Consider the following 16,679-nt stretch of genomic DNA (forward strand, 5'->3'; position numbering starts at 1 on the left):
GGGGTGGACCCTGGCTCCGCATAGCTAGAGCTGCAGCTGCTGCTGCCCCTATCGCTGTTACAGCCGCTGCTGCCTCTGTCCAGCTGAAATGACCGTAGAGAGGCCTGAGGGAGCCCCCGGAGGCGCGGAGGGAAGCCGTCAGGTGAGGAGAGAAAGAGAAGGGAGGAAGCAGGACTGCCCCCGGGAAAGGAATCCTAGAGAGGAAACTGTTTGGCGTTGCCTTGGAAACAGACAGCAGGGGCGTGTCACGGAGGGGCGTGGGGTTAAAAATGAGCGTTTAGGGATCAGGAGGCGAATTCTGATTTGGAGACCTGAACCTCTCGGACTTCATACGAGGCTCCTTATAGGCAATGTCACATAAGTTTTCGCTTATCCTGTTAGTACTCTATGACCAATTGTCGTCCCTTTTTCGTAGAAAACTGAGGCACACACAGATTAAGAAAATTGCCCCCCACATTTGACCGGGGTGGTGGCTCACTCCTGTAACCCCAACACTTTGGGAGGCCGAGGCGGGTGGATCACCTGAGGTCAGGAGTTCGAGACCAGCCTGGCCAACATGGTGAAACCCCGGCTCTACTAAAAATTAAAAAAAAAAAAAAAAAGGTAGGCGCGGTGGCTCACGCCTGTAATCCTAGCACTTTGGGAGGCCGAGGCAAGCGGATCACAAGGTCAAGGAATCGAGACCAGGCTGGTTTCCATGGCAAAACCCTCGTCTCTACTGAAAATACAAAAATTAGCTGGGCATGGTGGCGCACGCCTGTAGTCCCAGCTACTGGGAAGGTTGAGGCAGGAGAATCACTTGAACCCGGGAGGCGGAGCTTGCAGGGAGCTGAGATCGCACCACTGCACTCCAGCCTGGCGACAGAGCGAGACTCTGTCTCAAAAAAAAAAAAACAAAAAACAAACCCAGGTGTGGTGGCGCCTGCCTCCAGTGATCCACCAAGGCCTTCCAAAGTGCTAGGATTACCGTGAGCCAGTGCGCCTCGCGGACCCCAAATTCTTAAAGACAGAAAGTAGACTTGCGATTGCTTAGGGTTGGTGGGGCGGGGTGTGGATGGTTAGGGGAAATAGGGAGTGACTACTAAAGAGTATGGCGTTTATTTTAGGGGCGATGAAGGTGTTCTAAAATTGTGATGGTAGTTGCACAACTCTGTGTATATATCAAAACTACTGAATTGTACACTTTAAATGAGCGAATATATTGTATAGAAATTATATCTTAATAAAGTTGTCTTTAAAAAAAAAAAAGAAAAAATGTGCCCAAGATCGCACACTCTTTGTAGCAGAGCCAGGGCTAGGGTGCATACATACCTCTGACTCTTACCCTGGATTTTAGTAAGGCTGGCTCCTCATCAATCAATTGTCAATTCAAAGTTCCTCCACAATGAAAAATAAAAATCAGCCCAGGACTGAGAAAGTATAACTCAGACTGTCATAGGCATAGATAATGCCAAGAGCATCAGGAAACAGTGTTTCAGGTCCATACTATAGGTGCAAAATTACTAACACTCCTTCTTCCAAACGATACTGTTTACTGATCAATTAGTTACCCACCCTACTTTATTCTTCTCACCTTTTGAATAACAATTGCCTTTGGGCGGGGCCCAGTGGCTCACGCCTGTAATCCCAGCACTTTGGGAGGCCAAGGCAGGCGAATCATTTGAGCTCAGGAGTTGGAGACCAGCCTGGGCAACATGGTGAAACCCCGTCTCTACAAAAAATTTAAAAATTAGCCAGATGTGGTGGTGCGTGCTGTAGTCCCAGCTACTTGGGAGGCTGAGGTGGGAGGATCATCACGTGAGCTCAGGAGGTTCAGGCTGCAATGAGGCATGATTGCACCACTGCACTCCAGAACCTGGGTGACAGAGCAAAATCCTGCCTAAAAAAAAAAAAAAAAAAAGCTCATTCACTTATTAAATTGTCCCCACTTCATGACAACACCATTCCAGAATCAATCAGGGAAGCTGGCCAGCCCTATAAAAATCACACCTCCGACCCTAAGTTCCCTATGGTTTTTGGTAGTGTCCTGCAGCAAGTTAATAAACCTAACTGATGTACTGATTACAAGTACATTCTTAATAACCTTAATCTGATAGACTGTTATCAACCAAAAAGCTTTCCATAGGCAATCTTTTTTTTTTTTTTTTTTTTTTTTGTGAGACGGAGTCTCTGTCACCCAGGCTGGAGTGCAGTGGCACAATCTCGGCTCACTGCAAGCTCCACCTCCCTGGTTCACGCCATTCTCCTTCCTCAGCCTCCGGAGTAGCTGGGACTACAGGCACCCACCACCACGCCCGGGTAATTTTTTGTATTTTTAGTAGAGACAGGGTTTCACTGTGTTAGCCAGGATGGTCTCGATCTCCTGACCTCTTGATCTGCCTGCCTCCGCCTCCCAAAGTGCTGGGATTACAGGCATGAGCCACGGCGCCCGGCCAGCCCTCCATCTTTTTATAACCTCACAGTTGTTTATGGTTTTCATGGAATTTATTATCATCTTATATTGTCTGTCTTCTCTTACTACAGTGTAGGCTTCAAGGGAGTAAGGATCTTGTTTGTCTTGTTCTCAGCCAAATGCCCAGTGCACATCAGGCACCCAGTAAATATGGTATGAATGAATAGAGTACTAAAAAAGTTAATTGTGTGTCCTGCTTCTTAGGACATTGCTCTTCCAGCCAGACCATACTGTCTCTCTTGTTAATCATCCATTCCTTTTTTTTTTTTGAGATGGAGCTTCGCTCTTGTTACCCAGGCTGCAGTGCAGTGGCGTGATCTCATCTTACTGCCACCTCCGCCTCCCAGGTTCAAGCGATTCTCCTGCCTCAGCCTCCCCAGTAGCTGAGGTTACAGGCACCCACCACCACACCCAGCTAATTTTTGTATTTTTGTAGAAATGGGGTTTCACCATGTTGGTCAAGCTGGTCTTGAACTCCTGACCTCAGGTGATCCACCTCCCTCAGCCTTCCAAAATACTGGGATTACAGGCGTGAGCCACTGCTCCCAGCCATCATCCATTCCTTGACAGAGTGCAAATTAGCTAGAACATGAGGAAAGCAGAGGAGTAGAGACAAGGGAAGGGGGAGAAGGAAGATGAGCAAGAAGTAGGTACAACCCAAGTAAGGCAGAGTGCAGCCATCATCATGGGCAGGATTCCTGGAGCGCAGGGGTCAGAATGCATGGTACAGGTGAGGGACTCTGTAAAAGCTTACTGCACTGTATGGCGTAGGGAACCAACTTCAGCTCTTCACTTCCTTCTCCATCCCTTCAATGAAGCGCACTTCATAGACCAAGTTGTGAAATGTCTTTAGAGCAAGAAACACATCTTATTTTAAAAAATTCCTCCCCAAGTATTGGGATTACAGGGATGAGCCAGTGCACCTGGCAGACCCCAAATTCTCCCCAGTCCCTAATATACGGAGGCTTATTCAAAGTGAAATTAAGTTATGATTTGAATACCTTTGAAATTATTGTTTCACTCACAGCCTATTTCTGTTCTATTTTAGATATTTTCCCCCAAATCCTCCCCAGACACAGAGGCAGGAGAGGAGCTGTGTGGGGATGGGCTGGTTCTGCCCAGGGCCAGCAAACTTGACGAGTTCCTCAGCCCAGAGGAGGAGATAGATTCTACTTCTGACTCAACTGGGAGCTTTTACCAGACCTTCCAGATACTGAAGCAGAAAGGCAGACCGTGTCTGTTGGAGTCTCTCTTTCAGTCTGACCCAGAGAGTGATGAAAACCTCTCTGAAGATGAGGAGGACCTGGAGAGTTTCTTCCGAGACAAGGGCAGGGGGAAGGTACAGGTCCAGTGCCCCCAGGCTCTGAGGTAAGGCACTGCAGCTCCACACAGATCACATCGTATCTCTGGGCTTCATCTTCCTCTGTAAAGCAAAGAGCACTTCTGCAAGTTGCCATTTACTGAGGTTGTAGCTCAGAATCAGCTTTTGGTTCCAAACAGGTGTTCCGATTCCTCCCCAGGAATCCTACATCACTTTGGGCAACACTTAGTCCAGTGATGCCCTGGAATTAATTAAAGGGAAGCCTTTCCTGCCTGCACTCCCAGCGCTTTGGGAAGCCAAGGCAGGCGGATCACTTGAGGTCAGGAATTGGAGGCCAGCCTGGCCAACATGGTGAAACCCCATCTCTACTAAAATAACAAAAATTAGCCACTCATCGTGGTGTGTGCCTGTAATCCCAGCTACTCAGGAGGCTGACGCACGAGGATCCCTTGAGCCCAGGAGATGGAGGTTGCAGTGAGCTGAGATCATGCCACTGCACTCCAGCCTGGGCGACAGAGCAAGACTCTGACTCAACAAATAAAAATAAAATAAAAAATGGGCTGGGCATCATGGTTTACGCCTGTAATTCCAGCACTCTGGGAAGCTGAGGTGGGTGGATCATGAGGTCAGGAATTCAAGACCAGTCTGGCCAAAATGGTGAAACCCTGTCTCTACTAAAAATATAAAAAAATTAGCCAGGCATGGTGGCGGGTACATGTAATCGCAGCTACTCGGGAGGCAGAGGCAGAGAATTGCTTGAACCTGGGAAGTGGAGGTTGCAGTGAGCCAAGATCACGCCCAGCTTGGGCAACAGTGCAAGACTCCATCTCAAAAAAAAAAAATTAATTAATTAAAAAATAAAAAAAATACAGGGAAGCCTTTCCTAAATACACTTTCCCGGAGAATGACAACAAAGTACCTTTATCTTGGTCAAGTCTTAGAAAGTAAATATTTAATGAGATAAAGTGTACATTATCTCATTACCTTATCTCATTTAATATTTACTTTCTCCTCCAATAACCTGGTTAGTAGACATTAATTTTTGTCATTCTATGTAGGAGGAAATTGAGGTTTTAACAGAACCTTGCTCAAAGTTTGAAGCAAGATTTAAACCCAGGTCTGTCTGACTCTCAAGCTCTACTCTGCTCACTGTTCTCTCTCATATGAAATACTAGAGTGCAAAGTGGCAGTTCTGGGATCAATTCTGAGAAGAGACTTTCCTTTAGGGCTGCCAGGATTGTCTGTGGGAAGGTCATGGACATAGAGGCCTGTGGGGCTGTGGTGTTAGGCCAAGCAGCCAGCTGTGACCAGTGGGAAGGGAGGACTGGGAGGAGGTCTGGAGGGAGCAGGGCCTCCTGACTGCCCTGTCCTCCACACGTGGATCTGCTTTCTTCCCAGGTGTGGCTCCACAAGGCGCTGCAGCTCCCTGAGCAACCTTCCCTCCAACATTCCCAGGGCTCCGACCCAGCCACCCTCAGGCTCCCGGCCTCCCTCCCAGCACAGAAGTGTCAGCTCCTGGGCATCATCCATTACTGTCCCTCGGCCATTCCGCATGACACTGCGCGAGGCCCGGAAGAAGGCCGAGTGGCTGGGCTCACCTGCCTCCTTTGAGCAGGAGAGGCAGCGGGCCCAGAGGCAGGGCGAGGAAGAGGCTGAGTGCCACAGGCAGTTCCGGGCACAGCCTGTGCCTGCACATGTCTACCTGCCCCTCTACCAGGAGATCGTGGAGCGCAGCGAGGCCCGAAGGCGGGCAGGGATTCAGAAGAGGAAGGAACTGCTGCTCTCCTCTTTGAAGCCCTTCAGCTTCCTGGAGAAGGAGGAGCAACTAAAGGAAGCTGCTCGACAGAGAGACTTGGCTGCCACAGCTGAAGCCAAGATCTCCAAGCAGAAGGCCACCAGAAGGATCCCCAAGTCCATTCTGGAGCCAGCCCTTGGGGAGAAACTCCAGGGTAAAGACATCCTTGCCACCTTGCTACCTCCTGCCTTGGGGTACCAGTTCCACCGTAGGGATTTAGTCAGGGCCCAGGGGTTGGCGTGGCTTGGAGATTTGCTGCTTGGGTGGACCCACTAGAGGCTGCACGTTTCATGCAGGCCATCGGGAAGGGTTAGGTCTGTCTACACAATAGGGACCTGTATGGAATAAGGACTGAAAGGTCCCACAGTGTCCCCAAGGTTCATCCTGTTGACAGCTGAGTGAATGCACATGAGGGCCTCTGCACCAGCAAGAGGTGCAGGAATAGAGAACCAGTGAGACACCTGAGGACCAGCTTGGGCTCATGCCACCATGAGCCTACTGCCCTGAGATGCTCCCCCATGGCCCCTTCATCCTGGTGAGGTGGCATCAGTCACTGAAATTACCTGGGGGATGATTATTTATACATTTCAAAAAGTATAGCTCCAAATAAGGGGCTCAGACTTTATTCACTTTTCAGTAGCATGTGCCATGCTCCAGGCACTGTGCCATGGTGAACACACAGACGTGGAGTTTGTAGACATGTGAGGACAACAGATAAAGACAAATACATACAAATGTGGTGAGTTACTTACAAGGATTAAAGGGGGAAGCATGGAAGCATATATCAGAGGGACCTAACCTGGGGATTGGTGAAGGAAGGCAGCAGTTAGGGAAGGTCCCCTAAGAAAGTGGGTCCTGGGGCTGAACTAAAGGAGGGGCGAAGAGGGAGGAGAAGTGGAGCAGGCAGAATGTGGCATGGAGGGGAGAGAAAGTGGAGCATCTGCAAGGGCTGGAAAGGTAGAGGGCTGAGAGAAGAGGGAGTGGGAAGGGAGAGGCAGGCATGGGCTAGACATGAGGAGCTTTGCAAGCCACGCTAGCGAGTCTGGACTTCATCCCAAGGGCACAGGGGAGCCACTGAGGGATTGAGGCAGGGTGACCCATGATCAGAAATCTAGTTCAGAAGGATCCTTCTGGTTGCTGTGTAGATAATCCAAGAGGGCAGCAAGACTGGAGGGCTGCTGAGCCAAGAGGAAGCTATTTCACAGTTCAATTGAGAAATTATGCAGCTGGTTGCAGGGATGAAGAAAAGAGGATGGACTGGAGAGAGGTTAAAGAGGAGGAAGTGACAACTTGTGACTGATGAGAGACATGGAGCAATCAGTGATGTGGGCAAAGGGCCTGGGCAGCTGGGTGGATGGTGGGGCCTTTCTCTGAGATGGGGAAACATGGGAGAGGAGCAGGTGACTGGCGCACTTCCTCTGCTTCATCTCTAAAGAAGCAGTCATAGAAAGTGCTCAGTGAGTGTAGATGGTCGCTGCTTCTGCAGCCTGACTGGCACAGGCAGTGGTGTTCTGGATGACATTTATTTAAAAGCTTTCCAGAAAAAAGCAAGCAAGCTGGTTTGTAATGTTTGTTATTTTCTGTGGCATAAATATTCCTATTAAGGCCATCTGCAAGCATCGCACAGGATGTTAACGTGTCAGAATTCCTGAAAAGTTCATAGTTGCCTCCAGTACACTTACGGCTAGCGTGTAAAAGAGGGAAAGTTCTCCAACCCTGTAGGTTTCATGCCTGGTCCTTTCTTACCCATCACCATCCTTTCTCCACAGAAGCTGAGCTCTTCAGGAGAATTCGCATCCAGATGAGAGCCCTGGACATGCTCCAGATGGCCTCTTCCCCTATCGCCGCCTCTAGTAACCGGCCTAACCCACAGCCCCGCACAGCCACCCGAACCCAGCAGGAAAAGCTTGGGTTTCTGCACACTAACTTTGGATTCCAGCCGCGGGTGAATCCTATGGTCCCTGACTATGAGGGCCTTTACAAGGCCTTCCAGAGAAAAGCAGCCAAAAGAAGAGAAACCCAAGAGGCCACTCGCAACAAGCCCTTCTTGCTGAGGACCTCCAACCTGCACCACCCTCAGCGGCCCTGCGGTGCTGCCACCACTGGAGAGAGGCCGGTGAGAGCCCAGGCAGCTGTGGGAGGGTCAGGGCTAAGGCCTGAAATACAGGGTGGGGCCAGGTCTTTCTGGAAAGCACTTCTCAACAAGGTTTTCCTATCTTTTTTTTAGACACCAGCTCAGTTGTAAACAGATTCACTTTCCTATAAACTCCAGACCACAGCCCAGCCGGGGCAACATAGAGACCCCATCTCTTAAAAACAAAACAAAACAAATATTTGCCACACGTGGTGGCATGTACCTGTAGTTCAAGCTATTCAGGAGGCTGAGGTGGGAGGACCACTTGAGCCCAGGAATTTCTGGATGCAGTGAGCCAAGATTACGCCACTGTACTCCAGCCTAAGCAACAGAGTGAGACCCCATCTCAAAATAACAACAAAAAACAGGCTGGGCATGGTGGCTTACGCCTCTAATCCCAGCACTTTGAGAGGCTGAGGAGGGCAGATCTTCTGCAGTCCGGAGTTTGAGACCAGCCTGGCCAACATGGCAAAACCCTGTCTCTAATTTTGATAAAAATACAAAAATTAGCTGGGTGTGGTGGCGGGCGCCAGTAATCCAAGCTACTCCAGAGGCTGAGGCAGGAGAATTGCTTGAACCTGGGAGGCGGAGGTTGCAGTGAGCTGAGATTGCACCACCGCACTCCAGCCTGGGCAACAAGAGTGAAAGTTCATCTCAAAAACAGAACAAAACAAAAACAAACCATAGGGACACTTCTCTTCCTCCCTTGCTCTAGAAGGATTTCACAGAAATAAGTCCAAGCAGGCCTGAGAGGCAAGGAGTTGGGATCAGTTGTTGATGTCCCTATACCAATTCCAAGGAACTCTTCTCATTTGACTAAAAACTTTAGGATTGATATCCAAGTCTTGGGTTGGTTACGAAACTTGAGATCTCATTATCCTTGCCTTATTCCCAGGAAAAAAAAAAAGATTCTCATTTTCAGTCCTTCAGTTAAATTGAATCCTAGTAAAGATAGAAAACGGCTGGGCGTGGTGGTTCACACCTGTAATCCCAGCACTTTGGGAGGCCGAGGCGGGTGGATCACCTGAGGTCAGGAATTCGAGACCAGCCTGACCAACATGGTGAAACCCTGTCTCCACTAAAACTGCAAAAATTTAGCTGGGCGTGGTGGCTCACAAACTGTATAGTCACAGCTACGTGGGAGGTTGAAGCAAGAGAACTGCTTGAACCAGGCAGGTGGAGGTTGCAGTGAGCCTCAATTGCGTCACTGCACTCTAGCCTGGGCAAAAGAGCGAGACGAGACTCTGTCTCAAAAAAAAAAAAAAAAAAAAAAGATAGAAACTCATTACACATGCTGTCCCACCAATACCAGCCTTTGTTTCTTCTAGGATTTCCCACAGCCACCAGCTCCACCCCTGCCAAGGAGTCGTTCTCTGAGTGGCCTTGCTTCCCTCTCTGCGAACACTCTCCCTGTGCACATCACAGATGCCACCAGGAAGAGGGAATCTGCAGTCAGGTGAGTGGTCAGGCTGCACAAGACCCATGCTCTGATTCTGGCCCCAAATGCTGGAAACCTCCCTACTGACGGACCTCCTTTCCTGTTATCAGAGACACCTCAAGGGGTCAAAGGGAATTTTCTGATCAGGACAGGAACAATTGCGGTTCTCCATACCTGGGGCTTGGAGAACAGCTAGCCATCATTCAGCACATATTCACAGTGGGCTTATTCTGTGCCAGGCACAGTGTTAAGGCTGGAGATCTTAGAGAACCTACAGTTTATTATCTAGTCTGAAATAGAGAAAAGCAAAGAAGCAATGGCTGTCTTTTTTGAGTAGTGCAATGATGGGAGGTAGAGGGGACTGTAAAAATAGAGGGCACTGGGCAGCCTGGAGCAGGGGGGTCTTGTCTTGTGGAATAGATGTCTAAAGTGAAACCTGAAACCTGAAGAACAAGGAAGAGTTGGCCAGACAACGCCTGGAGAGAAGGAAGGTTCCAGACAGAACATGGATAAAAGCCCATGGATGAGAGGAAGGGAGTAACAAGAAACAAGAATTCAGAGAAGCATGCTAGCAGGTGGCTGAAGTTGCTGCAAAGATGAGACATCCATTGCATAGATTTGAGATTCTCTGAGATTCATCTTGGGAAGATGTCAGAGTCCATTGGGCAGCAAGAGCCTGCTTATTTTTAACTCTTCAACTCACCTGACTCTGTTACGCTGTTGTTCTCATTGAGCCAGCCCCCAGCAAGGTTTCTTCCACCAGGCTTCGGAGCTGAAGTAGGCAAGAGAGGTCATGGTGTAATGAGCAGCTTAGGCCAGGGAGAGGACTAATGTCTTACTGCCTTCCCATGGGGCATGTAGGGGAGTACTCAGAACCTACTTGGATCCTTAAGCCCCACAGCACGGATTGTAGAAAAGTACTTACAGTCCAAGGGATACTCCTTTCTTCTTCAGACTTCAGTTAGACCTACTAAATCAGGGCTAATTGCTCAGTATCCTGAGGGCCCAAGAACCCAGGCCTCATGAACAAAGAGGCTGGCTCACCTATAGAGGACATCCACAACTGCTTTCCAGCCACAGGGAATCTGACATATGAGCAGATTAAATTTGCATGTCCTTCCCAGTCTGTCCATCTGAATGTAAACATCCAAATAGAAGAGTCTTGATTGATTTTCCCTTTGGAAGAATTCAGCATATTACCTTTTAGATAACTGAACAAACTAAGTGCTACAAGTTGAAGCCAAATAGTTTGCACTGAAGGAGGCTCATTTCCAGTTCTCTCTGAATATGCAGATTTGTATTCCCAAAGGACCATGAACCCAGATGCCTTCCAGCCCACTGTTCACAGCAGAGTGGTCAAGGCCAGAGGCTTGGGAGCCAAAGATCCTGGTCCAGGAGGGGCTTTTCCACTGGCATGCTGGGTAGCTTTGAGCAAGTGGCTTACCTCCTTTGAGCCTCAATCACCTCCTCTATAAAAAGGGGATTTAGTATTTACCTCATACGGCAGTTAGGAGGACTATGTGAAATGTAATGGTACTTGATTCCTAATAGGGAACTCAGTAAATGGCAGCTATTAGTATTATTTTGGATCAATAGATGAAGACCTATTGAGTGTTGGGCTATTTAAGTAAGGATATATATATATATTTTCGAGATGGAGTCTTGCTCTGTTGCCCAGGCTGGAGTGCAGTGGCACAATCTCAGCTCACTGCAACCTCTGCCTCCTGGGTTCAGTGATTCTCCTGCCTCAGCCTCCCATGTAGCTGGGATTACAGGCATGTGCCACTACGCCCAGCTAATTTTTTCTGTAGTTTTAGTAGAGATGGGGTTTCACCTTGTTGGCCAGGCTGGTCTCGAACTCCTGACCTCGTGATCAACCCACTTCAGCCTCCCAAAGTGCTGAGATTACAGGCGTGAGCCACTGCGCCTGGCCTAAGTAAGGATATTTTTTTTTTTTTTGAGACGGAGTCTTGCTCTGCCGCCCAGGCTGGAGTGCAGTGGCCGGATCTCAGCTCACTGCAAGCTCCACCTCCCGGGTTCACGCCATTCTCCTGTCTCAGCCTCCCGAGTAGCTGGGACTACAGGTGCCCGCCTCGTCGCCCGGCTAGTTTTTTGTATTTTCTATTAGAGACGGGGTTTCACCATATTAGCCAGGATGGTCTCGATCTCCTGACCTCGTGATCCGCCCGTCTCGGCCTCCCAAAGTGCTGGGATTACAGGCTTGAGCCACCGCGCCCGGCCAGTAAGGATATTTTAACTGACATTTCTCCAGTTCAGTAAATGCACTTCTAGGGTAGGAAGTCACTATGTCCCTAGTGCTGGAAAGGCTTCATCTGCCAGTGCATTTAATCCTAGAATTTTATTATTTTTTAAAATGCCAGTTGAGGTAAATTACATGCCACATTCACTGAAAACACCAACTTACTTTCCAGAAAAGGTTACTAAGATTGCTTTTATTTTATTTTATTTATTTATTATTTATTTTTCGAGACAGAGTCTCTCACTGTCGCCCAGGCTGGAGTGCGGTGGCGCGATCTCGGCTCACTGCAACCTCCACCTCCTGGGTTCACGCCATTCTCCAGCCTCAGCCTCCCAAGTAGCTGGGACTACAGGCACACGCCACCACACCCAGCTAATATTTTGTATTTTTAGTAGAGACGGGGTTTCACAGTATTAGCCAGATGGTCTCAATCTCTTGACCTCGTGATCTGCCCACCTTGGCCTCCCAAAGTGCTGGGATTACAGGCGTGAGCCACCACACCCGGCTATTTTAATTTTTTTTTTTTTTTTTTGAGATGGAATCTTGCTCTGTTGCCCAGGCTGGAGTGCAGTGGTGCGATCTTGGCTCATTGCAACCTCTGCCTCCTGAGTTCAAGCAATTCTCCTGCCTCAGCCTCCTAAGTAGTTGGGATTACAGGTGCACACCACCACACCCAGCTAATTTTTGTATTTTTAGTAGAGTTGAGGTTTCACCATGTTGGCCAGGCTGGTCTTGGACTCCTGACCTCAGGTGATCCAGCTGCCTTGGCCTCCCAAAGTGCTGGAACTACAAGCATGAGCCACCACGCCTGGCCTGAGATAGCTTTTCAGTATGCCCAGGTTGGTAATCTATACTCTCTTTCTGCCTCCTCCCTTTAGAAGTGCACTTGAAAAAAAGAACAAAGCAGATGAGAGTATTCAGTGGTTGGAGGTACACAAAAAGAAGTCTCAAGCAATGTCCAAATCTGTGACCTTGCGTGCAAAAGCCATGGATCCCCATAAAAGCCTGGAGGAAGTGTTCAAAGCAAAACTGAAAGAAAACCGGTCAGTATCCCCTATGTGTCAAAAGGGGTGCTTGCCTTGGGATCCAACAGACCACTGGCCTGTTGCCAGAAAATGCAAAATGGAGTTACTGGGGTAGGTAGGCTCCTGTAATCACAGCGGCGGGGTCATGATTTTCCAAGTCAGATAGGAATTTACAGTGTACATGAGAGTTACACTGCTTAACTGGAAATGAAGGGTATTCGGGATTAGAAACGATGTAATTTTTTTTTTTTTTGAGACAGATCTAGCTCTGTTGCCCAGGCTGGAGTGCGGTGGCGCGATCTCCACTCACTGCAAGCTCCGCCCCCCCAGTTCACACCATTCTCCTGCTTCAGCCTCCCATGTAGCTGGGACTACAGGCGCCCGCCACCACGCCCAGCTAATTTTTCTTTTTTTGTATTGTTAGTAGAGATGGGGTTTCACCGTGTTAGCCAGGATGGTCTCGATCTCCTGACCTCGTGATCTGCCCGTCTTGGCCTCCCAAAGTGCTGCGATTACAGGCGTGAGCCACCGCGCCTGGCCTAGAAACGATGTAATTCTAAAAATCTTGCTAATTCCAGGAACAATGACCGTAAAAGAGCGAAAGAATATAAGAAAGAACTGGAAGAAATGAAGAAGCGAATACAAACAAGGCCGTATCTCTTTGAACAAGTTGCCAAGGTAAAACTAAACCATCATTTGTTTTCTTTCTGCCTTAGATAAAAAGGCTCTGAGAAATTATGAAACCATTTTAATATGTGGGTATTAAAAATTTCCTTGAGGCCCAGAAATTCTTATTTCATTACTACCTTCTTTTCCCAAAATAAATAGTATAGTAGAGAATGCTGCTTGTGTTGATTTCATCCAAGAGTGGACTCCAAAGGCATTGGTAAAGGGATATTTCACTTCCTAGAACTTTCACTGTAGTCTACCATTCAGAGTTCATCAAATCCCAGAGACACAGGGCCATTTGGCTCTTTCTGCGCTCTGGAGCCACTGTTCACAGTGCTGGAAAGGTCTCTCTCTTCTGCCTGTGCTGCTGGCCCTGGGCCTCCCCAGTCTCTAGAGCTATGGCACATTTATAAGTCTCCAAGGATTAGGATGCCCACAAACACCCCACTGGCTTTTTCTAGACTAAGTGGCTTTCAGGCTGGAAGCCTGAAATTATTTTTTCTTCTTTTATTTTGTATGCGTGTGTGTGTGTGTGTGTGTGTGTGTGTGTGTGTGTTCCTTGTGGAGCAGGGCTAACCCATAGGCAGTGTACCCAAAGTATCCTGGAAGACTTATCATTTTAAGATATTCTCTATAGACTTTTAGGGACATTGGACTCAGCTGAGATCTCCATAAGGATGGAAGGATGCTCTGGTTCTGCTGCATTAGGCTCTGTGGATCCCTTTCCTCTCCAGTTTCAGACAAGTTGGGGCTCCCTACTGACCTAGTTCCAATGGTGGGGCATTAGCTCCATCTTATAGTTAGTCTAGGTGTTTGCTGGCTCCACTTCCTCCTCCCGCCGTAAATCTTTCTCCTCTCACGCACACAAGCACGCATGGTCTTGGATTTACTTAGCAATCTGCATTGTTCAAAATCTCTCATGCTTTTTTTTTTTTTTTTCATGCTTCTTTATGTTAATGTTAAGCAAGCTCACTCTTCAGATCTCAACAGGTCTTTCACCTGTCTAGGAAAAATACAAAGTACTCTATGATGTTTTTCTTGGAATACTTAAACAAAAAATAATAATCTTCTGGTCCACATGCAGACCATCTGTCCTTCCATTAAGAGTCTTGGTGTAGCTTATTTTTTATTTTAGTGCTCCTGATAATGCTTTGTTGCTTTAAAATCTTAGAAGGTTTTTAGTCCATCCTTTTAAATCTGGGTCTCATTTGTCTCCCAAAAGTCTAAGTCATTGCTTTTCAAAATTGTGGCTCCTAAATCAACAGTTTGGCATCTCTGGGGAGTGTCAGAAATACACAATTACGGTCCTCATCTGACACCTACCAAATGTGAAATCTGCATTTTAACAAGACCTCAGGTGATTTATACCCACATTAAAGCTCGAAAACAAGGGTTAATTTTCATGCAAATCCGTGCCCCATAATAAGGGTGGTGGTGGTAGTGGCAGTATTGTAAGAATACTGATTAAGTACTTTAGAATTGTCTGGTAATTCATAAGATAGCTACAACAGATTAATTTCCATCCCACAGGATCTAGCCAAGAAAGAAGCAGAACAATGCTATCTAGACACCCTGAAGCAGGCTGGGCTGGAGGAAGACTTTGTGAGAAACAAGGGTCAAGGCACTGGGGCTGTTCAAGAGAAGGAGACCAAAGTCAAGGATTTTCCCAGGTAACCTGAGATGTTGCTGTCATTCTGCAGCTTTCTAAATTGTCATACTCAATACCACTGGGAGGAAACTTTAGAATAGCCACTGGTATTTTGAGATCATAATCCTATATTTATATAATATTAATAAGTAATCCAGAGATCTCCCTCCAAGTAACACGTTTGAATTTAGACAGTGGTGCAGTTGTGAATAAAATCTGACAAATTATGTTTCGTTTTCTTCCATTTTGAAACAGATCATTTTCCAATTCCAGTTCCAATTCCATGAGCTGAAACTATTTCTACTTTATTTTTGAAGAAAAATCGTGTATATTTTGACTTCTTATGAAACTATAAAATTGTTTTTCTAGCATTTCTTAAAGGTAGCTCATTAGTATCACCTTCTCCATAACCCATTTTGATATTGAGTCAACGGACGAAAAATAGTATCTATCTCCACTATTCTCAATTGTTTTGTATCTTAGATCCTAGCAGCCCCTACCCTAATTCCTATCTTTTTATACCCCTAGAAATTTTCTTTTACATCCCATATAAAATAATAATAATGTTGATACTTTTTTTTTTGAGATGGGGTCTTGCTCTGTCGCCAGGTTGGAGTGCAGTGGTGCAATCTCGATTCATTGCAACCTCTGCCTCCCAGGTTCAAGAGGTTCTCCTGCTTCAGCCTCCCGAGTAGGTGGGACTACAGGTGCCCACTACCACGCCCAGCTATTTTTTGTATTTTTAGTAGAGATGGGGTTTCACCTTGTTGGCCAGGATGGTCTTGATCTCTTGACCTCATGATTCGCCTGCCTCGGCCTCCCAAAGTGCTGGGAGAGACCATTCTTAAACCTTACACAGTGCTTTAAGATTTTCTTTTTTCAGACCGGGGACGATGGCTCACGCCTGTAATCCCAGCACTTTGGGAGGCTGAAGTGGATGGATTGCTTGAGCCCAGGAGTTTGAGACCAGCCTGGACAACATGGCAACCCCCGTCTCTAAAAAAGTAAAAAGAAAAAAAAAATTAGCTGGGTGCAGTGGTACGTGCCTATAACCCCAGCTTCTTGGGAAGTGGAGGTGGGAGGGTTGCTTGAGTTCGACTGTCCACGCTACAGTGGGCTGAGATCACACCACTGCACTCCAGTTTGGGTGAGAGTGAGACCCTGTCTGAAAAAAAAAAATTTGTTTTTGTTTTTTGTATTTTAATTTATTCTGCAGGTTCCAAGAAACTACAAAATTCAACATCAGAGATCCAGAGCAGGGTTTAGAAGGATCTCTAGAACAGGCTGCCCCAGGAAAGTACTGGGGGAGCTATCTCATCAATCACCAGAAAATCTCCTATCACTTGCTTAATCACTACACTTAAAATCTCTGCTTTTGAAAAATATCAAGCAGCTAACTTGGGTTTGAGTCAAGGCAGGAAAAACTTGGGTTTCGAGTCATGGCTACTGCTAGAAGATGGGGCAATGAGAGTAGCAGGTTAATAGGCCAGGCGCAGTGGCTCACGCCTGTCATCCCAGCACACTGGGAGGCTGAGGCTGGCGGATCATCTGAGATCAGGAGTTTGAGACCAGCCCAGCCAACATGGCAAAACTCTGTCTCTACTAAAAATACAGCTGGGCGTGATGACACGTGCCTGTAATCCTAGCTACTTGGGAGGCTGAGGCAAGAGAATCACTTGAACCCAAGAGGCAGAGGTTGTAATGAGCTGAGATCATGCCACTGCACTCCAGCCTGGGCAGCAGAGCAAGACTGTCTCAAAAAAAAAAAAGTAGCAGATAACAGGGAATGTTTGAAGGAAATCAAAATGGGGCAGCCCAGGTGGAGGGATCGTATCCTAGAGTTAAGGGTTCCTGCTTTGTGCCTCACATTTAGAGGACAGGTACAGAAAAGACAGCACAGGCCCAAATGCCTATAGGGGCTAGTGCAGAAACAAATG

General features: G+C 47.4%; 1 protein-coding gene across 1 annotated transcript; it reads left to right on the plus strand.

The window, feature by feature from the left end:
- The first annotated feature begins 27 nt into the window (after nt 1-27).
- On the plus strand, nt 28-16,093 carry FAM161B (FAM161 centrosomal protein B). Its single transcript, XM_023183650.3, is given in 10 exon segments — nt 28-142; nt 3,501-3,820; nt 5,172-5,722; nt 7,338-7,684; nt 9,031-9,158; nt 12,279-12,443; nt 13,004-13,103; nt 14,625-14,764; nt 15,959-16,023; nt 16,026-16,093. Coding segments are annotated over 10 exon segments (1,938 nt in total). The 5' UTR covers nt 28-88.
- Nucleotides 16,094-16,679: the final 586 nt, after the last annotated feature.

This window comes from Piliocolobus tephrosceles, chromosome 6, assembly GCF_002776525.5.
Source record: "Piliocolobus tephrosceles isolate RC106 chromosome 6, ASM277652v3, whole genome shotgun sequence".
NCBI classification, from domain to species: Eukaryota; Metazoa; Chordata; class Mammalia; order Primates; family Cercopithecidae; genus Piliocolobus; species Piliocolobus tephrosceles.